Consider the following 12,288-nt stretch of genomic DNA (forward strand, 5'->3'; position numbering starts at 1 on the left):
TGCAGGCATGCTGCACATACACACACATACTAGTTTGTGCCCACACGCACATACACACACCCGCCCCATTCTCCCTTTGAGTAATGCACCTCATTTAACGTTAAGACCGAAATACAAACACAGGTAGGTAACACATTTTAGCACCTCCTCCTTACAATCGTCGACTGCAGTGCCACCCCTGCTTTACATCTTTTTGATAGTGGAACATTATGGTCTTATGGCCAGCTGGACCAGGACACACAGAGGTCTCATATGAAGAGGAAAAGACCATTGTGCACAGGCAATGGAAAAACAGCAACCACACTTTGACCAGAATGGGAACTACTACCGTCTGAACACAGCCAACCAGGTGACCCTGTTCAGACTCGGATCTGGACACGACAAAAACGTGCCCATATGCAAGCAAACAAACTTAGAGTCGGTCAGAAGGACAGAAGCCTGTGTGGAACTGGTCCAATGAGCAGCAAAAAACGTTCTCTAAGACCGCTCCAGCCAGGATGCCCTAAGAACAGCAATATGGCCTGACCTGACAAACCTGAGGACAAAGCTCTTTGGTAACCTGGAGGATCTAAAAAGAGCAGCAGTGCAGTGCGGGCGACAGGCGTGGAAATCTAGCAATGCAATTGAAGAAGAAGAAGTTCTGCAGATGTGTCTCTTGCGCAACAATAATGTATATAATAGTAAAGCAATATGTGAATGACATAATCTTATATAAATTACAAAATATTGCATTGCATTATGCGATTCTATTATTGCTAAAGGGTAACATATTTTTGGGGGCAATTTTCGAAATGTCATATTAAGTTGTTGAAAATACATCTTTACCTATCAAATTGAAAACTAATCAGTTTTTTGATGATTAACTTCAGAAAATGAGAGAAAAATTCACTTTTTCGCAAGAGAAAATATGGTGCTGTGTGACACCTGCACAGGTGCTGGAAGAGGAAGCAAAATAACACTCTGTGGGTCATGTGCCCACCTTTTCCAACGACTGGATAGTATTTAGTTTTCCACCCCTAATGAAGAACTGACCAATGAAATTAATCTCTCATTTTGTTGAAACAAGCTAAATTAGGCCATGGTGCCTGGAAGCGACACTGTTCCGGGGGGGCCTAAAGCGTAATCCAGATTGCGAGTTGCGTGAAGCGTGAATAGGGGAAACTTCCAGAAACAATGGAGTCAGTAGTCTGAGCACCAGTTTTGCTAATTTGTCGCAAATTACAGTTAGAGGGCGATGACATGTATCGATTATCTGATCAGCCGCAGGTGTAGTACAGTCAACGTGCAGTGAAAATGTGGACTGGGCAAGCTGCTGTTCATGCTGCACTCTCTAATGTACGTCCACCTGCCCTTCAGAGTTATAAAGTGAAATAAGATCATGATCCAGCCATGATCGCACTAACAGACACCTGCCAAAAACTCTTTATCACATGCAGATAATGTTGCACTTAGGACTGACTTGGCCAGGCTGTGTGTGTGTGTGTGTTTGTGTATGTTTGTGTGTGTGTGTGTGTGTGTGTGTGTGTGTGTGTGTGTGTGTGTGTGTGTGTGTGTGTGTGTGTGTGTGTGAGAGAGTGTCTGTGTGTGTGTGTGTGTGTGTGTGTGTGTGTGTGTGTGTGTGTGTGTGTGTGTGTGTGTGTGTGTGTGTCAGTGTGTATGTGTGTGATGTCAGTGTGTACTTAATATAGTGTGTAAGGAGTTTGTGATTCTACAGTCAGTAAGTATATCTCAAGGCCCATTCTCAATGTATTGCTTTGGGTTCTGAAATGAGCCTACAGTTTGTGTGTATCAGTGTGCGTGAGTGTGTGTGTGATTATGTATGTGTGCAATTCTGTGTGTGTGTCACGGTTTACAACTTGAAGGACAGCTCAGCAGAGGACTAGCAGAAGAGGGGCTGTGGAGAAGGTCAAAGGTCTGTGCTGTACTGTGTTTGAGTGCGGTGGGAGAGGGTGTGAGGGCACTCTTTTAGTGTGTAAGAAGAGCAGACAGTCTGAAAACATTCAGCTCACTGCTGACAGTCCTGACATTTGCGAAATGACCCCATCAGTCCTCACAGAAACACACACACACACACACTTGTGCACACACTGATCGCACAGAACACCATCTCTCTCTCTCTTTCTCTCTGTCTCTCTCTCTCTCTCTCTCTCTCTCTCCTAGCAGACAGTTGATGACACCAGGACTGATGGAGATGGAATAACTTCTGCCTTCTGCCATTCATTTCACAGACACTTGGAAAACAGAAATGCACAACGGAGGCTGGATAAACAATTATCAGATGTTTCTCTCCCAAAGTTGCTATTAGACTCAATCTTTGATAATTAAGACTGTCTTCAGTGGTAATTAAAGCCCAGTCAATAAAACACAGTACACTCAAGACACTGCCTTTCTATCAAAATTCTTTACAGTCTTATGGGTCTTGAGACCCTAACAAATAGACGGTGCACCGATGAGATGGTGACTTCAATTCTACCAATTCTTCCTTCCGCAACAGCAAAAAGTCCTCAGGGCATATCAGTACACTTTATAATGATACAATCTTTCTCACCTCCATCTGAAACACTTAAATGACAGTGTGAAGGGAAACATTAATGGAGTAATACGTCACATGGTGGACATTTTCATAGAGGACAGCACTTTCCCCAACGCCTCCTCCCTCTTCCTCTCATCCTGCTTGTCTTTTTCTCTCTCTCTCTCGCTCTCTCTCTCTCTCTCTCTCTCTCTCTCTCTCTCTCTCTCTCTCTCTCTCTCTCTCTCTCTCTCTCTCTCTCTCCCCTCCCCATCCCTCTGCCCAAACCAGGGCGAACAGACAAAGTGTCCAGTGAGGCAATCTAATGTGGAACTTCCACGGGTGGCTGGAACCTACATTTTTCCATCTATCTCTCTCTGTCTCCCTCTCTCTATCTCTCTTTCTTTCAACTAAAGTCACACCAGTGGGTTTTTCTATGACCATTCCCAGCTCCGATCCTCCATGTAAAAGGGGCTCCAATTATAGGATCAATGCAAAATGAGTGCAGTCTTTCTCCCACTCTAATTGCAGTCCCCCTACGGCTTCAAATCAAAAAGCGCTGGTGGAAGCTGGGAAGCTAACTCAAATCCCTGTACAAGACATTCTCCTAGTGTCTTTTCCAACAGTGTAAGTCATAGCTCTGATATAGAGCAGAGACAATGTGCCAATTGGGACAAGGAAAACTTTACACATACACCTGTTGTGTCCTGTTCAGTCAAAACGTCCATGGAGTGAAGAAGAGATAATATGAAATGGCGGAATTTTGTGTCCGTTTTTAATGTTAGTTTATCGGTTGTATTGTTACACAGATCTCAGTGTTGACAAACGCCCTCGACCCCTTATTCTCTCTCTCTCTCTCACACACACTCACACACACACACACACACACACACAGACACACACACTACAAGCCTCTTCTCCGCTGAATTACTTGGGGACAATGGCAAGCCTGGGTCGCCACGGTAACAGGCCGGGAGGGGGTTGTGGGTTGGAGCAGCTGTTACATCAGATTAATTCAGATTCGGGTAATCCCTCCCCCCTCAGTCTCCACTCACTAAACTTTTCATTCTCTCTACACAAACCCCCCCACCCCCCGAGCCCCGTCCCGCTCTTTCTACTCTTCTTTGCACTGACTTCAAACTCTGTTTGCTCAGTAGGAAAACTTTTCCTCCACTGTGTCTCTTACTCGTCTAAAAAGTAATTTGCTAAACTTTTTTTAATTACTGACACAGTGTTTTTTTAATTTGCTAATATTAGAAACTATTTATGACTTAATGTAAATGTTAAAAAAAATATTATGCAATAAATATTATGTAATAATACTGTTTAAATTAACACATTTGCCAGTGCCACTATGGTTACCTTAGACATGACACGTGAAATTATTTTCATAAAGATCAACTATATCTTCCCAACTGAAAAAGAAAAAAGTTAGCCTTACCTTTCCAAACTGGTCAAAATATTGCTTGACATCTTCAATGGTAGTGTTGACAGACAGGCCTCCCACAAAGATCTTCTTGGTCCGAGTGACTAACTGTAATTGAAGAGAGAATATTCAAGTTCCACTATCACCATGCTTCAAGAAGTCATTCACATACAGAAGAAATGTGATGGAACTGTCAGGTTGAGATGCTTTTGATATTTATGTTTAGGTTTACACTGTGTATTCTAATCATTGTCAGATATTATGGACAGGAAATAAGGCGGATAGACCAAAACAGAAATAGTTAGACTCATTCACATACCTTGGGCTGGGCTCTGCGTGGGAACGCAACTTTTGGGTCAATCTAGAGGAGGAAGTCAAGATGAGAAGCTAGTTTAGACAAACACGAACACAGTCCTTAAATCCAGGTGAGACCGAAGAGATCGTTAGCTTTTCATCCAATCAAGGTAGGCTCCTGGGGATATGTCAAGTTCTGTTATTTTCTCCCTGACTTTCTCTCTCAAAAACGTGTTTTAAATGATGTCAATAAAGAGATAAGATACTAATGAGGAAAATGGGCAATATCATCCCAGGTGAGGAACAAATTTCACAGCTAAAAGAAGAAAGTAACAAAACTAAAAGACTGCAACAGACGCAGAAAAGTAACAATAACAATAGAAATGGTAAGGGTGGAGAGAACATTGAATACATTGGTGTTTTGCGGCCATTTGATATGGCAGGTGCTGAAGAGGAGAGGGATCTGGTAATGGTGCGCCTGGAAAATGAAAAGACAAGACAAGAGGGATAGGGAGGAAGAGTGGACCTGTCACTTTCACCTGCTTCTGAATGTGGGAAAGAAAGTGGTAAAGAAAAAAAACAAAACTCCCCATCTCACTCAAGCTTATTTCAGTATCAGTATCTCAAACGCCATTGCATGTCAGCTAGCGGTGGCTTCTCTCAACCTTGGGTAAGGACATGGTCTTAGCTCAAGGCTGACAAGTGACTTAGGAAGTAAATCTGAGTCTCACGTCTCATTCTATTCTTTACACACACAGTCCCCTAGTACCTGCCAGAGTGCACGTCTCTCAGTGGGAGTGTATTAATGTGTGAGTGTGTGTGTGAGCCTGTTTGTGTGTGTGTGTGTGTGTGTGTGTGTGTGTGTGTGTGTGTGTGTGTGTGTGTGTGTGTGTGTGTGTGTGTGTGTGTGTGTCACTGTCACTGTAACTGTAAGTGTATATGTATGTGGGAGAAGTTGATCTCTCTGACCTAGCCTTTTCTTTCACGGCTTTGTGTGACATGTGATCTGCAGGAATCTCACACCGACACTGAGGTCATAAATGTATCTCAATTCCTTGACTAGAATTGGTTATTAAAAAAAGAAGAAATAACAAAACAAAACAAACCCAAAAACTAGACTCTTATTTTGACGACACAGATTTCTTGTTCGTGCTTCTTTGTTTTTGCATCTCTTGTCTCATCCTTTTTAACTGTATTTGTTTCTCTCTCTTGCTCTTTCTCCCTCCCTCCCTTTCCTCTTCATTCCGCTCTTTGTCCAGTCCATATTGTTTTGGTACAATAGTGCACAATGCGTCCCATCTTCCATGGAGTAGATCTGACCCAAAATCTCTACACGTAATGGAAACCTTCAGTTTTTGTCATTGTCAAGACTCGACTACCACTACTGAATGTGTTAGTGCTACAGAATTTCATTACAATCAAGAATCATTCCAGTAAATCATTTCTCTATGTGTCTATATGAAGAACTATGAAGGTCCTCTGCATTCAAGCATCGGAGACCCTCATGCAAAGAACAGACAGATGATCGAAAAATTCCATCTAACCAAACCGCTAGTCCATGCTGTGAAGACACATGCTACAAATAGGCTAGAAGATCTCTATATTAGTCTAAAAACTTCAGCTAGTCCAGCTAGATACCCACCGCTACACTATTCAGCACTGTACTGTGGTAACAGTGATTGTGTGAACAGAGCGGTACAGAGCTAGCAGCAAGCTAATATTAGTTTGTAACCAGCAACGGGGTTTTTTACCAGAGCTACTGCTAGGAGCTAGCAGCCCAAAAGGAAGTAAACCACTTCAGTTTGACACTGTAGTTGTTTGTAATGGCACACACTGTATGATATCTACCAGTATTGGATGTGAAGTAAGAAAAAAACAACAGCTAGAGAACAGAGAGAAGATTCTAGGCTAGACTGAGTGGAGATTGAATGCGTAAAACTACGTTTGTGTTTAGCACTATGGTTCTCTACCTACTACTCTGATATAGTCACCTCATGTCACCAACCACTTCTGTCGCCCCACACTCCTGTGCACAATCAAAAATAAACACACACACACACACACACGTGAGCACACGCACACACAAACAAATAAACAAAGTCAACACACAGACGCACATTCTGGTGGGGATAAAATAACTGAATGGTACAAAAAAAGTGAAATAAATGAAAACATAGGGTACATCAAAACGAATGGTGTTAATCAAGCTGAATAAAGAATAAAAAAATATCATGGGGGTGGCTTGTTTGTATTTGAGACCAGCAAACATACACTGCATCTGTTACTGTTTGAAAAGAAGACATGCAGCTTGGTAATGTAAGGTAATATCATTCTCTGTCATAGTTCCATGTTGGCTGTGGACAAAAACAGAGAAGTAGAGAAAGACACAGGGAGAGGTCTATTACCAGTGTGTGGTTCTCTTGTGCATATACCACCAAATGAAAATAGTCCTATCGCTAAAGTATACCTGAGGAACATGTTGTGCGATTTAGTATTTAACATGATTGAAAATTGTGACATCCCTCTGCCTCTGAATAGATGTGTTCTGGTGATGTTGTTAATCACATTCGTATTGAACACATAACTTATTTCCTAGTCCGCTAGAAAAACAGGGACATACGAAGTAGCAGCATACCAAATTGTGAACAAACAAAAGCACACAGGCACACACACACAAACACACACACACACACACACACACCGCACCCGTAGTATCTATTTGGGTTTACCAAAAAGGTCAATCCCATCAGGTCAGTCATTTAAAATCTGTCAGCAGCAGTTGGCTGAGGATACTATAATGAGTAAAACCCCACTGTAGTGTTGACACACACACACACCCACACACACACACACACACACACACACTAATCCAGACTTGCTATCCATGTTCGAGCCCTGGTATTGAGATGCACATAGTCTAGTCCAACACATACTATTTCCATTCGATCTGATTAGTTTCCTCAGACCAGCTCCTTTAATTACTACAAGGAGACAGAAAAGAATTAGACTAACGTTTCCCCTCTGCCCCCAAATCTCTCTCTCTATTTATCTCTGTCTTTCTCTCTAATTCTACTCCTCTACACATATCTCTCTCTCTCTCTCTCTCTCTCTCTCCCTCTCTCTCTCTCTCTCTCCCCCCCTCCCCCTTCTCTGCTTGCTTTGGTCAGCTTGTTAGGCTAATCTCTTCCAGCCCAAAGGAAGGCCAGGCAGCTTGCCATGAGGCACCTTCACACAGGCCCCAGTCTCACAGTCAGAGCTGGGGCGGTGGGGGTGGGGGGTGTCTATGAAGGGGGGCGCATAAAAGCCTGCGTGTCTCTAGCCTGGCCCAGGCCTCCGCTCACATAGCCCAGATTACTAAGTTTACATGGAGTTCAGTGGTATGGCCAAGCTGTTACTGAAGCACAGAGGCCTGGGAAGACGTTATGTACTCGCTTGTGCTGCAACCTGTCTTCAAAAAATACTAGACTTCTTGTTACATGCAAATTGAGTTTCTTGACTCTCATGAACAGCAAAAAACTGCAGAAGCATCAATGAGTAAAATGAGCCTGCAGAGTTTTGTGTCAGGGAGAAAAATACAAAGTGACCATCACATGCCGATTTACTGACATAACTTGTGTTGCTGTGTGATGTATTACGCTAGGAAATACTCAATTTACCTTACTGTACATCAATATAATACTGTATTTTTGCACGTCTGGGTTGATGCTAACTGTATTTCATTGGCTTTGTACCCGTACTCTGCACAATGAAAATACAGTTGAATCTAATCTAATCTAATATTATGACAGAGCAGGGACTAAAAGGTCACTTTACTGACCACTGGCTGATACATTTAGTCTTTAACACAGAGACACTTTAGACAGTTTATAAGTTTGAAAACGGACACATGGCTGCGTGGAATGTCATTTGAAGAGACCGCCATCACCATGCCAACTTCTGTCCTGACTGCAAGTGACAGCCCCGTCCTCCTGACTTCAGCAGCCTTTGTTTATTTCTATTCTCTAGCCAGACAAAGACTACATGTCATGTATACAACAAGCAATCTTAACCAGTTAGACTATACCGCTTAGTCCTGGTTTAAATTAATAGTTTAATCATTATATCTAACTGATTCTTCCAATTGCTTTGTGCTTTTTCTTGCCCCACGCACAAAAACACATTTACAGTCCCTATAACTAGGGTTGTTTAACATATATTTAAACATCAGCAGGTGCCAGCATTGTACACAAATCTATGTAATCACGCTAGCAGGGCTCTGTGACAGTATGAGAAACGCGGTGGTGGTTTTGGGCAAAGGTTATAGGAGAAGAGGGAGAGGGGTAAGAGACAGAGAGAAAGAGAAAGCGATAAAAAAAGAGATAGAGAGAGAAAGGGGGAGAGGGAGAGAAAAAGAGGGAAAGAACTCTGAAAGTTTCACTGAACTGACCCAGAGACGCTACCACTCCCTCTCTCCGACCCCCTGGGGAAAGAGACTCTACCGTCCCTATGGCAACCAACGGGCAGCATTGTCCTCGGACCCGCCCACATCCACAGCACTCACAAAGACACACACACACACACAAATGCTCACACACACACAAACAAACTAGAAAAGAGGGCCGTATAAAGTATAAAGGTTTTTTTTCCCTCTCTCTCTTCCTGACTACTTTTTTACTATTTACTGTCTAACTCACTGCCACTATGAACTCTACATAACTTTATGAACATAAATGCCCACAGAGAAAAAAACTGAAGACATTTTCCATGTTCCAGTTAAATGTAGACAAAAACAACCCTTTGTGCACATAACTGAAACAGTATCACCTATGAATTTCACAGTAAAGGTGACTTACTTCACATCAACCTCCTTCTTGACAAAAGAAAAGCTTGTCTTGGAATGAAAAGCTATGAAACTCTTTACTTCTACAGCAACATTTAACAATAAAAGAATGCATGTGACAGAAGTCTACATCAGCAGATTAGACCACATAATAAATGCCCAGTCATTTGAGAGATGCATGGTCTGCAGACAGGATTCTTAGTAGGCAGACAAAATATATGGACAGGCTGACAACTCAGGAAACTGGTGCGACATGTAACTGATTTAAAACTAAATGTATGAATCTAAGATCCACAGGATTAAGGAATGTGAATTATTAGTTGTATTCAGAGTTACCAATAAAACCTTGAACAGAGACTTTTGTGTAAGAAACTAGATGTATCAATTAAACACTCTATCAGTACACAACCATATTGATTTATGATTACTCTGAATACAAATATCAGCCTTGGCCAAATTATATCTGACAATATTTAACTCATGCCAGCTAATGCATCCTAAAAATGTATGAAAAGAAATGTGTAGCCTATCCCTAAATATTTGAAAATTGTAATCTGTTTTAAAGTCTATTTGTTTTGTTTTTTAGATTTGAATAACTATCTATCCCTCCTGAATCAAAAGAGTTGTCCTAACTTTAACACAGCACACTACAAAGAGTGGCACCCACCATAGCAGGGTCCTCAAGTTACCATGGTAATCGACCCAGAGGGAGAGAGCTTTCCTGGCCTCTTTGCAGAGGAAGGGAGGAAGAGGGGGGCGACTGTGCTCCATTTCAGAACTTTACCCATTTCCCCAGTAACCAAATGACAAAACTGTCACGAGTCCAGCATAAATGTATTAGTCACCACATAATACTGTATACTGACTAAGAAAGTACTTCATACAGTAACAAAGCTGTTAGTCTGCCGGTGGCCTTTGCCAGTCAAGTACAATTCATCAGCATAAGCTGAGTTAGTAGTAAGCTGAGAACATTGTCCAATGAGACTAAGCTTTCTTTAAAGTATGTAGAATATTTTTCTCAACTATTCTTTTCGTGTGACCATCTAAAATGTTCACAATGTTCAATGATCTCTGGACTGCTGGCGTGGAGGCTGCATGCAGAGTCTCCAGGCTTTTTATCATATAACTCCATTTTGCACAAATGAGTTTACGTCAGAAAATACTCTTTTTTGACTTGCTATATGGGCACACTACATTTTCACTGCTAAAAGACAACCAGATAGCATATGAGCAGCTCTCGACAATAATGGCACACTCAGTGTGCACCTGCCATTATGCCATATCCAGGAATGTCCTAGCATGAAACATAGCAATACATATGGAATGTAATAGCAGGTAGACTATGTTTAAAAAGATAAATGACACTCACTGTTTTTGAGTCCAACTCGTGCCTGGTTACGGCCAAAACTTTGTCCACGCCAGCTTGATCAAGAAACGTGACAAACCCAAAACCTCTGTAAACAAACAGACAACGTGTTTTTTATTTCTACGAACCTTAGGAGACTAGAGCGCAATAAATGTATAAATAAGCTCGCAATCGTAAAAAGAAATAGTGAAGCTCTGATGCCGTTGCGGCTGAGCGCTGGCTGGAATGCCCGCTGATAGGACGCCACAGTGGGCACGGCGAGTCCCTCACCTCGACCTCTTTGTAACTGGATCCCGCATGACCATACACTCTTTCACCTCGCCGTACTTGCAGAAGTACTCCTTCAGACCCTCTGAGATGGAAGAAAATCAAGATTTAAAAAAGAGGGACTCTGTTATCAACGCTGAAAATAGCAATGGGGAGGTAAAGCTAGGCCTACTATAGATCTAAGTTTAGGAGCATTTAATTTAAAATAATTGATAAACCTGATGATTCTGTCATGATGTGGATACATGCTTACAAAAGTCCCCAACACACAAATCGAAATGTAGCTTCTCAAGAATAACTTTCCTGTTGTTTAGGGGGCGTGTCTCCCATTGAGCTCTGACTACAAGCTAAAGAAAATAGCCCACTTCAGGTAGCGGCCTAGGCTACCACCTCCTTTGCCCCAACTAAGTTCTCATTTCATCATAACTTCTTCATCGGTGTTACTTTGTCTATGTTGTGATGTTCGTGTTCACTGACACGTTTAGACAAATTTCAAAACCTTCGGGTTATTCGTAGCCGAAGGACGTTATGTTCTATTGTCTAATACCTGACAAATCTAATTCATTCTCGGTTCGTTATGCCAACTCGGAACTGCCAAGTAGCATGAATAGGAGTTTTGACGAGGCATGTTAGACCCCCCATTCTACCTCTTCCAAACAACCTGAGTTAGTTAATAACAAGGCAACTATTTTAACGAACGGATATTGCTTTCGCTCAACTGAGCCTCAATTGACCGTCCCTGACCATTGTGAAATAGTCGGAGGAAAAGCAGCTTACCTTGTGTCGTTTGCCAGCTAAGGCCACCGATGAACATTTTGCTGAATGACATAAGAAAAAACAATGTGAGACCATGCATTCCTAACTGAAGTATTGCATATAAATGGTGGTAAGATACATTTTTTTGGAAAGAATAGACATCAAAAAAGCAAATGATCAAAGATGTTGAATAAGCAACTTTTTAAAAGCCACTTCACACAGAAAACGACAAACAAACCATTTAAATACTAAATCGAAAGCTATTTCCCGTTTTCCATCTCGAGCACATAATAATGATCATCCATTAGTGTCGGATGCGACGTGCTGTTGACCAACCAACATGCTCTCCGTCTTTGTCCAGAAACTCCCAAAGTCTCGTTAAGTCTCGATAACTCCCTTGTCTCCAACGGAACAAAAACGGATCTACATACACAAGAAAGCTAAGACAAATTATTCGCTTTACCATGGATCGTGAGGGGAATCCGAGGAAGATAACCCGCTCTGACTGCCTTCTGTCTCCATCGTTAACCGTGCTTGGCTCTTCTACGCGGTATAGGAGTGCAAGCAGTGTGGAGTATCCTACGGGATAGGGGTATGGACGAGAGGAGAGGGGGCACTGACAGAAACAGAGGAGGGATCAGACTCGCTCCAAGCCTGCAAGACTCCTCCTCTCCAGGTTTGCATTGGTGAGGGCGTACTGGTGTAGTGTATTACATTCACCACAACAAATACCATGCCAATTTGGTTGCTTAGGTTACGTCCCTTGTGAAGTAAAGAGTATAGTAAAAATTGGGCTCAAGGTGGACGCAGCAACCTGATGTTTGTTTCGGTAACAATAGACAAACTTCCCT

General features: G+C 42.1%; 1 protein-coding gene across 2 annotated transcripts in view; it reads right to left on the reverse strand.

Annotated features, from left to right (window-relative positions):
• msi1b (musashi RNA binding protein 1b) overlaps positions 1 to 12,022 on the reverse strand; it is a 21,785-nt gene extending 9,763 nt beyond the window's left edge. For both annotated transcript variants that reach the window (XM_080853184.1, XM_080853183.1), the window contains exons 1-6: positions 11,901 to 12,022; positions 11,459 to 11,499; positions 10,685 to 10,766; positions 10,418 to 10,502; positions 4,255 to 4,296; positions 3,951 to 4,043 (exon numbers count right to left, since the gene is read on the reverse strand). In XM_080853184.1, coding sequence (XP_080709310.1) covers positions 3,951 to 4,043; positions 4,255 to 4,296; positions 10,418 to 10,502; positions 10,685 to 10,766; positions 11,459 to 11,499; positions 11,901 to 11,959 — 402 coding nt within the window. In that variant the 5' untranslated portion in view covers positions 11,960 to 12,022. The remainder of the gene's footprint in view (positions 1 to 3,950; positions 4,044 to 4,254; positions 4,297 to 10,417; positions 10,503 to 10,684; positions 10,767 to 11,458; positions 11,500 to 11,900) is intronic.
• Positions 12,023 to 12,288: the final 266 nt, after the last annotated feature.

Source organism: Sprattus sprattus (genome assembly GCF_963457725.1).
Source record: "Sprattus sprattus genome assembly, chromosome: 15".
NCBI classification, from domain to species: Eukaryota; Metazoa; Chordata; class Actinopteri; order Clupeiformes; family Clupeidae; genus Sprattus; species Sprattus sprattus.